Source organism: Amblyomma americanum, chromosome 10 (genome assembly GCF_052857255.1).
Source record: "Amblyomma americanum isolate KBUSLIRL-KWMA chromosome 10, ASM5285725v1, whole genome shotgun sequence".
Lineage (NCBI taxonomy): Eukaryota > Metazoa > Arthropoda > Arachnida > Ixodida > Ixodidae > Amblyomma > Amblyomma americanum.
Genome location: NC_135506.1, coordinates 36,988,163 through 37,006,277, shown reverse-complemented (window position 1 = coordinate 37,006,277; position 18,115 = coordinate 36,988,163). Strand labels below are relative to the sequence as shown.

The 18,115-nt window shown below is 44.8% G+C and overlaps 1 protein-coding gene across 1 annotated transcript in view; it reads left to right on the top strand.

Moving 5' to 3' along the window:
* Positions 1-1,030: 1,030 nt before the first annotated feature.
* LOC144108203 (lysosomal alpha-mannosidase-like) overlaps positions 1,031-18,115 on the top strand; it is a 52,714-nt gene continuing 35,629 nt past the window's right edge. The window contains exons 1-8 of the mRNA XM_077641481.1: positions 1,031-1,151; positions 2,506-2,669; positions 7,061-7,163; positions 10,030-10,179; positions 12,645-12,841; positions 14,423-14,557; positions 16,079-16,183; positions 17,912-17,956. Of these exons, the coding sequence (XP_077497607.1) occupies positions 1,031-1,151; positions 2,506-2,669; positions 7,061-7,163; positions 10,030-10,179; positions 12,645-12,841; positions 14,423-14,557; positions 16,079-16,183; positions 17,912-17,956 (1,020 nt within the window). The remainder of the gene's footprint in view (positions 1,152-2,505; positions 2,670-7,060; positions 7,164-10,029; positions 10,180-12,644; positions 12,842-14,422; positions 14,558-16,078; positions 16,184-17,911; positions 17,957-18,115) is intronic.

Sequence of the window (18,115 nt, the reverse complement as noted above, 5' to 3'; positions counted from 1 at the left end):
ACTGATAGAGCTTTTTGTCAGGGTCCCTCTCGCTCGCAGCGTGGTACACACAAAGGGAGTAATCTGGAGTGCATAATTGTACTATCGGCCGAAAATGTCAACGGGATTGGGGCATGCTGGAAGAAATTATTTTACCGCACTCACGTAAGCCAAGTTCTTGTAATATTTGCAGGTATGTTGCAAAGTGCATGATCTATCACCTGGCAACGCTACCTGCCCTCTAACGAATCATTTATACAGGAGTAAAAAAGGTGTGAACTGTCCACCAGCCCACACCTATTTATAAAAGTATGTGCGCTAGAGAAAAGTTGACTCCTTTTTCACCCTTTTATGTTTAGAGAGGGCCGGCTGCATCGCGAGGTAGCGCTGTAATAATTGGATTTTCTGAGAATATGTACCCCGTAAACACTTTGTGCAGATATTAACATTGCTAGGGTCTACATTAAGTGTCAGGTATGCTAACATACACGAAGTAGTGCGGCTTGTTATAGTGTTTCCTCTCAAGGATGCAGTGCTAACCACGGTGAAGTTAACCAGGTCCCCCTAAAGGTATTATGAGCCCCGTTTAACGCTTCAGATGCATCGAAATCACGAAGCGCGCATAAAAAATGTCATAAGTAGAACTCCGAAGCCCGACTGAAGCGATTAATCTGCATTCAATGTTTCTGTTGCCTCCAGAATTCAGATTTCAGGAGGTCTAGGTGAGATTGCATTACATAAGTCAGGAGTGGAAGAGGATTACGAGAGGGAATTGTCTTGCTCTGAAGGTCAATCGGCGGGCGCTAATAATGGAGATTCCCCGACGCCTTTCATGACAGAGACAGCTTTTCCTCCTGAAGATGCAATTTCCGTTGATCCAGCATAGCAGGGCACATGTCTCGCATTGCCGAGTAAACCTAAACATTGCCTGGACGTAGCGTGCGGGTTGAAAACAACGTTTCTCTCCGCAAAGAAGCGGGCAACGACGCGTAGCCACGTTTGCGCAACGAAATGGGGCTCCCCGCAGTTTTCACCGCCGCACTGATCGTCTATGCTAGGCGCAGAGGAAAGCGGCCAGGAATTAAGGTTCTTCAGTCCTCAACGGCTGATTGGTGCATTCATATTCGAGGTTGTGGCGAAGTACTACGCCAAGGAGGACAAATCCTGTTCTGGTGAGTGGGTTGTGTTATCGGCTCTGGCCACCGTGATCAGGCAGAACCCTAGGCCTTGCTATGCAGTTGCATTGACAGATTTTTTTTTAATTAGGCTGAGAATTTCGGGGAACTCGGACTCGAAAAGCAGTTCTCTTGCTCGCGAGGCGGATGCTCTACCTGTACGCGATCACAGGATGGGGCAAAACATCACGTCCAACGAAAACATGTTTTTTTTTATGGTTTTATGGGGGTTTAACGTCCCAAAGCGACTCAGGCTATAAGGGACGCCGTAGTGAAGGGCTCCGGAAATTTCGACCACCTGGGGTTCTTTAACGTGCACTGACATCGCACAGTACACGGGCCTCTAGAATTTCGCCTCCATCGAAATTCGACCGCCGCGGCCGGGATCGAACCCGCGTCTTTCGGGCCAGCAGCCGAGCGCCATAACCACTCAGCCACCGCGGCGGCTAAATAATAAAAAGTAGAACTTAGACTGAGAACAACGTAGCAAAATGTTGGCAGGTGTTGGTAGGTATGAAAGTACACCGTTCGGAGATAAAAAGAGAGCAGAGTTGGTCAGTGAACAAACGCGGGTAAGTGAAATTCCAGTAGAAATCAAGAAGAATAATTAGGCTTGGTTAGGCTATGTAATTGGAAGGTAAGGTAACCGACCGTCGTTAAAAGTACCATACTGGATTCCAAGACAAGACAAGCGCAGCAGGGGGTGGCCAAAAGTCAGGTGGGCAGATAAGAACTTTAGTGGAATAAGTTTGTCGCGGCTGACACAGGGCAAAGTTAATTGGAGAAATATGAGAGATGCCTTTGCCCTCTACTGGTCGTAGTTAGGATTGTGATGACAGTGATGAGTGTTCAGCGACACTGTTCATTGTTTGAACACATTGACCATCACGAAGTACGGAAGAAATAAAATGTCACGCAGCAACTATAATAATGCAGAATACCAAATTTCAGTCCGTATGATAACACAACCTTTATATACTGCAGGTGATGGCATTAAGGCTTCTTTTCAGGCCGAAATTTAGAATCTTCGAAGCTATGCAAAATTTCTGTTCAGCGTCTGCTCCGAAAATTTGCGCCTGCTGGAGGAGCCAAGAATGTCAGCTTGAGTTCTACAGCTTCGTACCATCCTAATAGGTGGCGTTTGAATCGATCCAGCCTCAATATATGGAGTCATAGTACGATGAACTAGAATGAGGTTATGCCCCAATGCCTCCTGTTGGCAGCGCAAGCGTTGCCACCGCAACTGCGACGCTCAAAAACCCAGACCCCTTCAGCACTGTCGCCGCAACCTTTATGCCGCCTACCGGATGGTGTAGGAGTAGCCATTGTTTCTGGCGTCGACTACACATAGGGAATGTGAGCTGGACGGCCTCCCGTTTCGAGATTTCCGCCGTGAATATGCGCGTACCGGTCCCGTTGCTCTACCTGGCACATTCGTTCGTCGTTCAGCTCTTACTGATGTCGACGTCTTGGCGATGTCCACCGGCGCTGGCGGCCAACGAATGCGAACGGATGGTGAGTGTCTCGTTGTGAGGCGTCAATTTAGCGAGTATTAGTAATGGCGTAATATTCGAGAAAACGCTCCTCATGAGGCGGTGGTCCACGAAACACAGCTCTCCAGCGCAAACCACACACTGGTAAAAGATTTGGCCGAGGTACTTAGTTTCACAATTCATCACGTGTTATACCTTGCGGTCCCATTGAGGAAAACCTCGGAATGGCAACTTAAATAATTCAGTTTAACTTCCAATAACCATTAAAACACAACTTAACTCTATGTTCTTCTGCTGAAACATAGAGATAATATCTGTCTATATTTTAGACTTCACGAACCTGTACGTACTGCCGCTACTGCGTATGCACACCAGAACGGACCGAATCTGACAAAAAAGTTTAGCTGAGCACAGCCTCTACTGACGACCTACGCATTGCTGCTCTGAGAATTTGCACATTATTCGTGGTCGGAAGAGACGCAAATGATTTGCATCTGTCGATTCCCGGAGGGGCCGGCTTATCAATTTCACGCTTGATACGTGGCGATTAGTAGAACAGAAAGAAAGAGCTTAGAAGTTACTTGACGTGACACTTTTATACTTTCACCAGTAGCACATATTATGGGAAAGCTTGCTGCATATGTGATGGAATCATTCTGTGAAAAATACTACTTGAACAATGCTGCGCAATTTGGCTGCACAAGGAATAGAAGTACGACTACACTTCTTGAAGAATTTTCTTTGTTTATAATGCACTGGACAATATTCACATTGTGTTAGCCTTAATTCTGGACTTAACTAAGGCATTTTACATGATATACCATACGCTATTACACGAAAAATCAAGCTCACTTGGTTTTCGTGGTCATTTTAACAAGTTGTTGTCAATTATTTTGCAGACAGGTTGCAGTGCGTGATCCTTGACAATATGCGCGGAGATTTTAAAAAACGTTAAATTCGGTGTACCTCAAGGAAATACACTTGGCCCACTGCTTTTTAACGTATATGTATCCGATGTGGGTTTAATACAGGAGAGCAGAAAGTTGGGCTAGTTGGTTGAAATGCATACTGAAGAAGTTGGCGCGGAAAAACGAGGACAAGCGAGACAAAGACGAGCGCTACTCACAACTGAAGGTTTATTCCAGACAATGCTCGAATAAATAGTGAAACCAACAAGAACAAAAACAAACAAACGTCATGAACACCACAAGTTACCCCGTGAATCCCAATGATTTGGTTAGGAACAGATACTCCCTATCAGAGAAGCGGACGGAAGTCTGACTAATGCACTTATCGCCACTGATGCGCATATGAAAGGCTTCCATGAGCTCCCGCGTGAGTTGCTCCCTGTGCCTGAATAGGATGGTCGTTTTTTCAAAAAGCGGTTTACACTGGATTTTCTTTTCCTTGTCGTTTGTAATGCACGTGCGGCAATGTTTAGGGAGGTTATCAAGAGAATCTCCCCCGAGCAATCTTCGGTGCTCTCTTAATCTCTCGTTGACGCATCGTCCAGTTTGGCCGATGTATAGAGCGCCACACGACAACGGCAATCTGTACACAACCCCCCTGGCACAGGTAACGAACGGGGCTTTGTGTTTGATGTTGCATTCATTTCTTGTTTTTCTTGTTTTTCGTACCGTTCTTTCGCCTCCTTCTTCCATCCGTTTGTGCACCTGTGAACAGATTGCTCCCAACAGCTTAGGTCAAATTTTTTCAACACGCTGACGATACAGCGCTAGCACTTGAAGCTACTGATTATCGTACAGGAGGGGAAACATTTCGAATAGTAATAAGTGGATACGTGGACTGATTCTCGCAAAATGTCATTTTTTAAACGTTAACAAAACAAAACTAATATGCTTTAAAAGCCCTCATAAAATTGTTACTTTAAACCAACCACTGTATCTTCTCACATCCCATTGTTACAGTGTGATTGTAAAGCTTCGAAAACGGAAAGAACCGCTCTCTATCTGGCCATTCACTTTGATCAACACCTTACATGGAGCGACCACATCGCCTACCTCTCTAGAAAGACAAGGGTCATTGCGGCTATGATGTATCACCTTCGTAGCAAATCTCCGCTTCATCTGAGACGACTGATCTATACAGCATTAGTAGAACCTGTTTTAAAGTACGGCAATACTGCATATGGTAACGGCTCCGAATACAAGAAAGAAGCATTAAATGTTATCCTAAAAATAATACTGAACATTATATCTTATGCCACCAAACTACACTCGGTTGAAAGGGAAATACGATTAATCTTTCAGATTCGTGAACTCTTTCACATTGTTGTGTTAACACGGTATTAATATTCAACTGAATATACGGCTCCCGTCAAAAAAAAAAAGATGTGACCTTGAGCAGAACGGAACGTTTTGTCAAGCTACGGGTTTATACAAAATATGCTAAATAGATGCGCAATTATTATGTATCAGCTGTAATTAATAAAATTCCCGATGATCTATGTATTGCAACTAACAAGCGTAGGATTACGATGGCCATAAGAAATTGGTTTGTAAATGTATTGCCTTGTGTATAACTTGAGTTCTTTCGTAAGTGCTATTTTGTGTTCACGGACATTTTTCTCTATGTTAGCAAGACTGTTTAGACAATAAATGTATGCATATAGACTTATTTCTTCACCTGTTGCCTGATCAGCCAACGAGCAAAGTTTGCTTAGGCAGAGCAGAATTTATGAATCTGTATTTCATACAGACGAATAAATTTTGATTTGATTTCATGATCTTCAATGATCACCTCAATATTAATCAGAATATTGCGGCCGCAATAATTGAAATCATTCAAAGTGATAATGCATTTTTAGTTGAAGTTTTCTGCCAGCAGCAATTATCTATGTGTATAATTTCCGTTGCAAACGATACGAGAAGGAAATTGAGACACTCACCTCATTTACATTCGCACCATTGAACTGTGCCAGGCGCAAGTTCACACAATGACGGGCAGAAATTCCGTGCATCGTGCTCGTAACAGCAGAGGCTGCTTTTGACAAGTAGTAGCCCCTAAAACGATTCAACCATGGGACAAATGTCTTTAATAGTGACGCAAAACTTGCGTGGATAAGCACGTCAGGATAATCTCGCTTAAATTTAGAAATTTCAAATGTAGAAGTAAACATTGTACCCAGCGTTCTTTTTACACTAGTAATTCGGGAAACGTTGTGCACTCAATTTACTGTCCGCACAATTTCATTACGGAGCCGATGAATCCGGAACTAACTTTTTCTTCCCGCTTGAAGCAGTCTTGAAATGGTCCACTTTCTCTTATTTCACCTGCAAAGTGTCTGCCAGGAATGCCCTGAACGTTCCGCATGCGCATAGTCTTGGGACGCAATGACTCCAGCCTCAGCCTCACATATCGTCCTCCTAAAAAGCGCCTGCAGCATTAAGCGGTTTATGGGCAATAGTTGGTGGCGGGCTCGTTAACGCAGTACATTTCTTTGACCTTTTATGCAAAAATACGTGGTGGGAACCAATAAGCGCTTGAATGCTGCATGTTGAATGCTTGGAAACTCAGGAGCAGACACGTGCCGCACAGAGAACTGTTGTAGTTTCCTTGTGTTTTGCACTTGCTCAGTAATGGCGACGATAGTTTCTCGAGACGTCCTTTGAAACTCTAGTTTAAGTTAAGCGTTATTGTGTTCACTTTAACATTGAATGAATGGGTATGCGCGAGCGCCGAACAACTGTCTTTATTTAATTCGCTAGCCTTACTGGCCGCAAAGAGCGATTTCAGCGATTAATGTTTGGTCCTTGTCAGTCGCACAAACACGAAGAATCCCAGACAAAAACGTACCTTGGGATTGATTCGAACCCAGGAGCGGTGGGAACAATGTGTAGAACCTCATAGCCACAAAATGAGTGTGGTGTCACTTTATGGATTGACATGAACACAACCTGTGCTCCCCAGTGAAAAGGGATATCACATGTTGTGAAGGTGATAGAAAGTGATGGAATGGTGATTAAATGGTGACTAAAAGTCATAAGGGGGTGATAGAGGAGCTGGCAGCAGCACTGGCGCGGTACATTCTATGACGTCATAATAGGTGGCGTGAGCTAACACAAGTTGGATGCCGAATAGAAATTCCGGGAATAAAAAATTTTTAAATTGATTTGCAACGGCCCACAAAAGGCGTTTTGTTTGCAGTTGTTTGAAAAACATCCAAGCAGTCGTTGGTGTGGTCAACTGCTTGCTAGTGCATTCAGACATTGCTTTTGCAGAGCATGACCTGTCGTGTTCTTCTCGCAGTTTTGCGTGTAACCCTGTCGCCCACACATCACCCCTCTCTCTCTCTCTCTCATGTGGTGCTTGGTGAAGGTTGCAGGCAAGCAAGTGAAACACTCTGCTTTCATTAGTGCCGCGAAAATTACAGTGTCATGGTTTCGTGCCCAGGGCTGTCCCGCGACCAAGCGAAAATACATCAACGTGCACCTGCTGAGTCACAGCCACAACGATGCCGGATGGTACTTGCCCGTCGATGATATGTACAGCCTTTGTAAGCGTGTTTTCTTTGTCTTCCGATTTTAGGAACGTTTGCATTTTTTTTTTACAATTTTCCCCCTAGGTGCCTATGCACCACTAAACCCAACAAAACAGATTTTTGTTTTGAAACGGCAGTTTCTGGTAAGAAAAACCTAAGACCAAGCTTGTGACGCATAAGTGACATAATTATTAGCCAGATTATATACATTATTGAATTGGCTGACTTTTATCTGCCGAAGCAACACTGTGTGAGTAATAAAAGCCAGCATTAAAGGGTTATACATTAATATAGGTCACCTGCGCTTCTTTATCATGCTTCTGGAGAGGTGACCGTTAACAGCGCTGCCTTAGAATATGCAAAGGCGCCCTACGTGGTCGCCTTAGCTTCAGAAGCGCATAATACAATACAGAAGTAAAACAAAAGGCAGAGGTCAGTGGGGCGACTTCAGAGTACAAGGAGGAGTTCTATGTACCGTCTTCTCCACCCTCTGCTCCATCTTTATTTTGCACTCTATTCACCTCCCCCCGGTTAACTATTTACAAAATTAATTTATTATTAGCTGTTAACTCACGCCAGTCATTATTGCCTGTCTACGCTGCTATCCCACACAATTCTAAATAGGCTTCTCATGTAAGAAAAAAAAGTGCTCTCCGCCGACCGTCCGTACAAGCCAGCTTTAACGGGAACTATGCGCTTAATTTACGGCCTTAAAGGGGCTCGGAAACCTTTTCTGAGGAGAGCACGTTAATTGCTGCATTGTGTTGTCATGAAGACGTGGGCCAAATAAAACAATTTACACGCAGCAAAGAACCCACACTCGAGCAGGAAATTTGACTTTTTCTGGAAAATTTTTCGTGCTGAGACCTTCCTCCTATGCACGCTCCAGGGAATTTCGGTCCAGAGACGGTCATTGATTAGATTCTTTCAGACGTAGGGCCACTGCACTGGCCGGGGCCAGTAAGCTGCGTCGCTCCCCTGGGAAATTCCCGCGCGCGTCGGCAGTAGGGCCGGTGGAGAACCGACCTTCCAGCGTGCGAAAAGAGACGATAGGAGAGGAAACGGCGCGAAAACACTGAAATTTAAATTCTTCCAAGAGCCAACTTAGCTTCTACAAAGGGAATTCAAAAAATTTCTTGCTGGAGCATATTAGTCAATCGTAGTCGTTTAACATCCTCGGCATACCGCAACTTGTTAGAACCCTTTTAATAAATGTGCATCAGCTGCACAAGCTCAGTGTATATAGTCTCCGGTTGTTGTTGCTCTCGAGTCCACGGGTTTGATCCTGACCGTACCACTGACACTTCATCTGAGGCCTAATAGAAAAATCCCCATAACTCGAGATAAAGAGACCAAGGGGGTCTGTAATAATCCGGGATCCACTACTACGAACCTACTACAGTTACCCACATAACACCGGGCAGCTCTGCTCATAGAGAAAACTGGCTACATGCGCAGGCTGTGCAGAGAAGTGCGCACAACTGGTTTTCGCGAGTGATGAGTTCTCACAGGTCGGGGCTCCTCACGGGGCACGACGCTGTCGCCCACATTGTTCAACATGACACTGGCTGACCTTCTTCGCTGCTCTCTAGCCTTCCTGATGTGCACCTTGCCCTTACGCTGACGGCATCACGATAGGGATGGCGACAGGCTCAGAAGACCCCATTCAACATAGCCTTCAAGAAGCCTTGAGGTGACACAAAACTACGCGACTGAGACCGTCTTTAATTTTGCACCTGAGAAATCGAAACTGCTCTTTATCCGCGCGTGCACACGGACTTCCTCAAATAGACAGACTGCGGGTGCTAGGCCTTCACCTACAATCTAACGGCCGAGCGACCAACACTGTACTATCAGCAACGAATGAAACGCAAACAAGAAAACTGAGGTGACAACAAGAAAACACACCAGCATATTAGCTCCAGGAGAGAAACACAAGCAAGGTTGATTAAAACTTCGGTAGAAGTGTCTTCACGCCTTCGAAGTTCAAATAAGTTGAGCTAGAATTGAGTTTCCGCTGGCTGAGGGCTTCTCATTTTCCTGTTCGTGTCTCAATGTTCTTGTTCGCGTTTCATTTCTTTCTGATAGTAAAGCTGCTGTAGAAGTAATTTGCAGGCGCAAACTTGATCCGCCGCATTTCAAACAGACGCGGAGGGCTCAAGCAAAGTGACACCATGCGAATCGTGCAAGAGTTCCTAATCAGCTGTGTGACGTTACACGCACCTTATTACCGATCAATCGAAGCAAGCTGAAAAGCCTTAGTGACAAAGAATGCTCGAATGCTGTTCGATGTCAGTGAACGTTAACTAACTGCAGCTGTGCAAAATTACCCCTTAGTCATTCACGGTCACGTACGAAACAATTCTGGATAAAAGTATTTTTGAACGGGAACCAATTTACGAGCTCAAGTTTTTTCGTACATTGTAAGATTTCACAATAACAATCAATATATCTGCAGATGTTTCGTCGGCAGGCTTCCACTTCTCTGCTAATAGCGTTTTTGCTATCGTCAAAAGCCTTCCCCATTGGTTTTGTATGGCTGTCTTAACAGCTCGATGCGAGCTACGGAAACAACTTAAAAGAAGGGTTTCGCGCTGCGCATCGAAAGAATGGATCATTGTCTTCAGTATTTCCATAAGAGTACCTTACAGTTTTCCAAATGATATTCAAAATTTTTGCCCAAGAGTGTTGGGCATGAGAATCTTTTTCTTCCTTTTCTCGCTCCCTTCTTTAGCCCTTCCCACATTGCGCCATTAAGGAGTCCAGCGAGTCTGCAGCACTTAGTCTATCCTTTCTTCCCAGCAGTTTTCGGTATATACGTTTCTCGAACTCGCTGCCATGTAATACGTGGAGACTACAGAACGACGGCGCGGCGTTGCAGACGTCAACAGCATCTACAATACCACCCTGGAGGCTCTCTATCAAAACCCGAGGCGTCGGTACGTGTCGGCCGAGAGCTTATTCTTCTCCTGCTGGTGGAAGGAGCAACCATTCGACGTCAGGAAGAAGGTTCGAAGGCTTGTGCGGACAGGTAGGTCCCTGTGCTGTTTAGGAAATGAAAACGACGCGGTGATTTGCGTTGGCATCGGAAACAGAACAACACATATGAGAGCGTTTTATTCCTCTCAATAGTCTGTGGAACTGATAGAAAATGCAAAGTGGGAAACACGAAGGAATCATTCCATGGCAACTCAACAGGCAACGAGCAACTCTGAAGCCAGATCAAATGACTGAAAACACGAAGTTTGAAAACGCATTTAACTTAGGTAAGAAAAGTTGTTGAGTATGTGGGAAACAAACCATAAATCTGTTTAGAAAACTTTGCAAGACAATGGCCGTGCCTATCAAGATGTCGACACAGGCGTGATCACTATCGATGAGGCCCAAGTGAGCAGAGATAACGAAGGTGATGAGAATTCATATGCGGTAACGTACGTAAGTAAAAACCGTTTGGATGATTGGTAACTTAAAAGCATGTCAGGAATGTAAACATACGAATTGAACAATTAAACTTAGTATAGGCTAGAAGCAAAACAAATTTATATTTGAAAGGGGATAGTTTCTAGATAGGCCCTACGACAAACTGCGTATAAACATATAAGGGAACTAACACCAAGCAGGGAAGCATCACCGGCACCCCGTTTCAGAAGTCGCACTCCTAACATCATTCTGTCCATTATGCTCGTCATGTTGGTTCTGCGGCTTTGTTAATTTCAAATCTTAGTAAACCGTTTGTGCAGTTTTTTTTATATATTTCTCACGCTGAAAGCTGAGGCATCCAAATAAAATGCAGTCTGTGGAGATTTCTACCCAAAGTTTGTTTTGGTTAGATATAATTTTTGGTGTTTTCGAGGCTGTCCTGAGATTTAGGAACAAAATACGTGCTTAATGCTGAAAAATTTGGAGCAGAAAATGCACTGTTTTTTTTTATGACGTATGTTTCATACTTGCTACGTTGATGATGACGTGGAAAACATGACAGTCTTCGTGATCGCTGGCTCTAAGCGGTTGGCAGCCAGTCCAGCGTCAGGTATTACAAGCTGAAGTGTACATGACGTCACGAAAGTTTACTTGTTAAGCCGGCCGAGGATACCCCTTTCTGTATTTCTTTTCTGGGGTCCTTAGTGCCTTACGACGACTGTATGTTTAGCGAGAATAGTGTTTTTGTGATTAAAATGTGGCAATCAATCTTCGTAAGTTAAATTCAATTTATCCTCAGTATGTTAACACCTGTCGGGTATGTAGTCAGGTGATGTCGGGTCGGAAGTACGGTGTAAGGAACGTGAGCTGCGGTAGACGACAGGAAAAATGCACTAAGAAATTCCGCAAAGTCGCTGTGCTTTCCTCAACGCAAATGGGGCGCCGCTGGTCTCGTCCCTGTTACATTCGCTAGCGCCATGTGAATACAAAGAGTTCGCTTGTAATGCCGCCTGAACGAAGCTGTAGAATATGGAGTGTGATCTACGCGCTTCCTGAACGCTATGCTATTTTCGTATACAAAGCGGATTGTTTTGTGGTGCCGACGCAGTTAAACCTGTTCTAACCTGGATAAAAAAAAACGTGCTCAACCTGAAACACACCAAGCCTATTTGCGAAACTAGCGATGACAATTGTTTTTAAAATGGACACCTCCTTATTTTACTCTTGCTCCGGTATGACCGTATCGAGTCTGGGTTTTTGTTTCTTATGCAAGAGGGCTCTTATAGATAACTCGTTCATTTAAGCGGAATCAGTCAAAAGAGCAGTAATTGCTTTCATTTAAACAAGTTTGTACCCTGAGTGGGAATACTTTAGGGCCTAGTAAAAATTGCATAGTTAATCATCGAGGAAGCTGATAAATTCATGGGTCGAAGTCTTGGCATGCTGCTGAACGTATCATGACGGGTATATATATTGAACGGTTGTCTGTTATTTCACGCCAACTATTTATACGGCTTAGCTCCTGTTTATAAACGTATCTGTCATCTTTTTATTTCCGCAGTGAAGTGCTCGGGGTATCCCTATCACGTCTATCCAGTCCTGTGAGCATGATTGTGCCGAGCAAAATGTGTTTAGAAAAATTCAGCAATGTGCAGTTTTCTTCAAATAAGTGACAACCACTGACGTCCATTCTGGGTAGCGACATGGCAACAAAGGAAGACTAAACAGCGTCCTCGCAAACTCCGCAGTTTTAAAGTTCGTTCTGGTCAGGGGCCTTGACCAGAACACGCAGGCCTCCCTGGTAGCCTGTTCGCTGACTGCGCTAATCAGGACGGCTAGCAGACAGAAGCGCGAATCCTAATTGATCAGTTATGGTGTGTGGGAATGGCGTTAGTTCAATTTTTTTTATGAAAATCTCCAGAGATCGAGTAGATTTCAAGAGAGCAAGCAAATTCTCCCACATTGACTTTCTCTTCTAGCACTGTGGTTGTGCTTAAGGGAAGAGTAATTACTCTCTTATATGACGTTTATCCAGTCAACGACTACCATGTTAGATGCTGACATGCGATCTCGCAGGACAGCTCCAGTTCGTGGGTGGTGGATGGGTGCAGAACGACGAGGCCGTCACTCACTACACGGCGAGCATCGACCAGATGACGCTGGGACTCAGGTTCCTGAACGCCACGTTCGGGCCTGAGTGCGGTGTCCCCAGTGTTGCCTGGCAGGCGGACCCCTTCGGGCATTCAATCAGTCAAGCTGCCCTGTTCTCTAGGGTTGGTGTGGTCTGCAGTTCCGCTTCATGTAAAACCTTTTTGTTAATACCGTATATGCGCATTATATGGACTACGAACAATCTAACCACAGTGTAATGGTACTTCATGAACGATGTGTTGCAAATATTCGTAAGGACTAGGCACATAAAAACGCGCGTGATACATGCGCTTGTTTATCTACGTGCTGCATGCACGATATGTTCTTGTCTACTTGCTACATGTGTATCTGCGTGATACATGCGCTTGCTTACCAGGCGCAAATAGCCATACCAGAGTTTTCAAATAGTTGGTACCTCTGCATAAGGACGACAGTTGAAGATTTTTACAGCTTCGTTGCTGATGTTTTGTGGCCTTTCACAATTTTCGTCCCCGAATACCAGCGGACTAGCCTTAAGCTATGTTTCACCATCTAGCTCGCCAATTTGCTAAGGTTGTGTACGCTCATATTTCAGCCCAGCACCACACAGTATCACGGAGAACTTCCTTTCCTAGAATTCGAGAAAAACATATTAGCGTAAAGAACAACATGGCGTCTTCAATAGCGAAAAGAGTTCCTAGTTGAGTTAAGTGCACTTTAATTTAGATACGTATCTTAAGGGTATCGTGTTACACGTGGAGATACACTGACGCATACGAACCTATGCACAATTTCAGATACAGACCATATTTCTGAATGCTTTAAAACAAAATATAGGTGGGCTGTTAGCGCTATTTAGAGGAGAAAGCCGTTGAAATAAGACGGAGTTTGCAAGCAAAAACTAGGCTTAAAAAATGCTCCAAAAGTTCTAACTTGCAAACGGGGAAACGCCTTTAGCTGGCAGTAACAAACGTTCCTCGCGTCCCGGCTTGCAGACTAGCGCTTTTCGACAACAGGGTGAAATACTAACTAGCCCTAGTCCTAGCTCTTTTGGCGCTAAAAGAATAGTTATTATGTACCATTGACGAGAGGCTGAATTATCTAAGGACCCTGGTGCAACGACTTATTGAAGACCTTGTGAAAAAGGCGAAGGCTGATTATCAATGAATCATTAACTCTTATTTTCCAGAACAGGCTGAAACGTTTTCAGAAAAACAGATGGTGTAGACAGCTTGACATTGCCTCTGAAACGTTCGCTTAGCGCCGCAGAAACGTCGCAGTGAAAGTACAACTTACAGTCATATAATCACCCAAGCAGAGTGCTTTTTAGGTTATGTTACAATAGACGTCAACGGAATTGGACAACTTAGTTTCAAAGAACCCGACAAATTGAAAGACATGCGTGATACTGAGCACTGCGCAACAGAAACGATTAAAGCGAATATCACAGTACAGTTCATAATGCATAATGATTAGATAAATAAGTTTCCTTTAACCAAAGTTCATTGATAAACACCGATAAAAGGAACAATTTAGCAAACAATTCAATCTCAAGAATGAACAAGCTATGTGCAAGAGAAGGGCTGCAGTGACGTGAATACTGCTGTTCAAGAAATAATCAGCGCATAAAAAAGAACAAGTCCTTCCAGGGATCTTGAATATCAAACCACGTGCTCGCATTCCAATGGGCCCATGTCGGCATTGCTGGGCACCTGTATTTCCAGATGGCCTTCAGCAGCGTGATGCTTGGTCGGATATCTTGGGAGAAAAAGGAAGAATGGGAGAAAGCACGCGCCATGGAGTTCGTCTGGGAGGTCGACAGTCGTCAACACGGGAAGTACCTTCGCTGCATTCTGCACGTGCACAATGCAATTACATTCACATCGCTTTCCTGTCGAGCATGCTGCTTAGAGCCCCCTGTGCCAAAAGATTGCAAAAACGAAATCTGAGTGCGTTTCATCTTCACAAAGTCGCGGGCACAATCACTAGGCATGCATCGCTCCGGAGAACTGGTCAACAACTGATAGTTGTCGAGCAGCCACTGGTGGTACGAGGAACAACCGGCGCCTTCACGCGGCCACCGTCGAAGTGACGTTTCTTTTCTGACAGTTTCTTGTGGTAGAAGTGGCTCCACCACTTTCTTCGCGCTGAAAGACTCTCACTTCCTTGCATCGGGGCTTGCGACCTGCTCGAGTTAGTTTCCGAAGCTATTCTATACGTTTTCGTTAGAAGTGGCCGCCATTCTCACACAGCCATCCTTGTGGTGTGTGATGCCAGTGTACGTCAAAGAATCCTAGGCGACCTAAATTAACTTGCCGCCCTCTACAACGACGTCCTTCTCGGCCGTTGTGAAGGACTCCGTCCAAATTTTAATAAGCACAAATATATGCTGAGGTCTTTCCGGCTATGCTGATATTTGTTCAGCAGCAAAATATACCGGAAGTGATAAGAAAGTTAAGTTTAAAAATGTAGAATTTTTTTCTGCCGCTCCACTCCAACTCGTCATGGCTGCACTGAAAATAACGGCTTCATCGCACTTTGCGAGTGAATGGATGGGTAACTCTGCCTTTGCAATCCGCGACCAAAAGCCTATCTTTACGTCACCGCAGTTTTCTTGTGCAAGCTGCCAATAATGTGCTACTCGTTTAATTTTTATTTGGCGTTTCCTGGCTTACAACCGCTCCGTTTTCAGTCAACGTGCCACTAGAGCACGCCAACCTACGTGTATACGCCAGCTTGAAATTTTCCTCTTTGCCTCTAAATTATACATGCTAAGCAATGTGTGCTCTAACTGTAACCATAATACAACTCGCACTGGATTCTACGAATCCTTTCAGGTGTCAAATTAGGCAATAGAAGAAGCGGCCCCTAGGGCATATAAGACGAAAGCCTTATATGCCCTATTAGCACAAAAGCCTTATACGCCCTATTAGCATAAAAGCTGTTGTCCGTCGTCGTCAATGGCACGAAATTTCTCACTGCTGTCAACGTGCTCTCGGATGACGTCAGCAGTAGACCATGAGATAGTGACGTATACAGTGATGAAGAAAAAGCAAAATTTCTTCCGAAGGTGCGGCGAATTGAATCAAGGACCATCAGATTGCGAGGCGAGCACGCAACACATAGGCAACAGAACAGCATTAATTTTTTAAGAATAATGATGAACTTAGTGCGTGAGTTTTCTTAAGACTGTATGCTAATAAAGGAGGCGTTTCATTAGAAAGGAGGAAATCTTTAATGAACATCGCAACAGAGCTAGCTCACATCGAGACAGTTTCTTTCGCTTGCAAAGCGCCCATGCTATATTAAGTGACTTCAGTAATTTACCAACAAGCTGCTTCTGCCTGTGGTGTTATATCCGGACGCTTTCGCTTATGAAGCTTCTGCTTGCAGGTGGCGACGGCGCTCATATTTTCGCCTGGGTTCCCGAAAACCGCTACGAGTCCCCTGAGGCGCTGTGCTTTGAAGTGCCCTGCGAAAGCGACGTGAGCGGGGCCAGCCTTCGTCGTACTATCGCGTTGTTTTCATTTTCCTAATGAGATTTTCGAATCGTAACAAAATCGTTACGCAGGCTTTAACCTCAGAGCAAATATCCTGTCGTGCGCTAGGCAGAGTGAATTAGACGCTCATATATATGTACACTCTCGAGCATAAGTTTATGAGATGCATGAACTTGGTAACAAAATTATTGCAGCCCTGTGCCACAACCCAATCGCATGGTCTAGATTTGTTTATTTAGTTGTTTATTTAGTTGTTCATTTATGTGTTTATTTATCTCTACTTGTTATTGTTTGCTTGGTCATTTATTGTAGCGATAGCTACATTACGGTAGCATTTCGGTGGCTGCGCCACCACGCTGTCACGTGGATCACGTGGTCGGTCACGTGACCAAGTTTCACTCGGCCAGCTGTAGCTATCGCGTCACTCCAGGTTTAAACAGAGCTAAACCAACGCCACTTTTGTAGCGATAGCTACATTACGGTAGCATTTCGCGCCTTCAGCGTGGCTGCGCGCCATCCTGTGGCTGCGTCGCCACCCTGCGGCCGCGCACCACCCTGCGGCTGCGCCGCCGTGCTGTCACGTGGTTTCACCTGGTGCGGAGCAGCTGCCGGCGGCGCGGCGCTGTGGTGATCAAGTGGTTCGTCACGTGGTTGATCACGTGACCAAATTCAACTCGGCTAGCTGTAGCTATAGCGTTACACCAAGTTTAACCAGAGCTAAACCACCGCCAATTTGTTATTTTGATACACTTTAGCGTCGCATCAGGCTATGGCAGGCGGAGTTAAATATTGTTCAAGGGTTATTCAACACCAAGCGTACCAGTCATCACGCTCGACCCACCCTGATTTCTACCAAACAATGCATGGGTTTTTACCCGACTGCCGACAGTAATTCTCTCAATCCGCGGTTTTAACAAGTCATCTGAACAAGTCGCAAGTGGCTAAATTCGCGGAAGTTCACTATCGCGTGCAAGTATTTTAAACGTTCAACACGATTACGTGAGGAATGTGAATTCAACCATAGACCAGAGAGACGCAAAAAAGACGAAAAAAAATTCCAGGTGAAGGAAATGTAAAACATATTTTTAACTGTTTGAAAATTTATTTACAAAACTAAGCTTACGTGGACTCCAAATGACGCACTCGTATTCCAGAACTGGTCGGATCAGGGCTTTCACTGCAAGTGACACGGTATGTGGCGGATCAACTCACAAAGTCCGGCGCCAGCATCCGAGCCCTGAAAGGGCGCTGCTAGAACATAAAATGCAGGGCAGCAAGGCCGCTGTATCTGCGTTACAGAGCTCTTTTTAGGTTATTGTATCTGAACAAATGTATAAGCGAGTAGTCAGACGTGCCCCTTTATAATGACATGAAGGCAGTTCCGGGTAAATTAATGCTAATTGGCCATGTAGCGCACCGTCTGCACTAGGTTTAAAACATATTTAAGAAGGTCATGATACAGGTGATGCAAGTCATTATGCAGGTTGCCATTTACTTCAATAAGCAGCCAATGGCGAGGTCCGGTCGCCAGACATGCAATGTCTGTGTTGCTTCCCGCACACGCTTGAAAGCCGCTGGTATCATTGAGCGTCCAATGACAGAATCAAATGGCGGCGATATGGACAATGAAAAATGGAGAGGTTACAGAATGTGGCCTCAGCTCCACTTCTCTGCACATAATTCGTTTGCATTTTGACCTTCCCTCGCGCACAGCTATGGGCCGCCCCAAAGTTTCTCGTGGACTACGCTCGAACACAGGTGAGCTGTTACGATGGGTGTACGTTAACTAGAATGTAATTTCTCCTAAAGTGATTGCGTGATTTTGAGACATAGCACGCAGTGTTCCTGATTCGCTAGTGGACCATCTTTTGTACCCAAATAGAGAGCTGTATGGAGATTAGCATTTGGTGCTCGTGA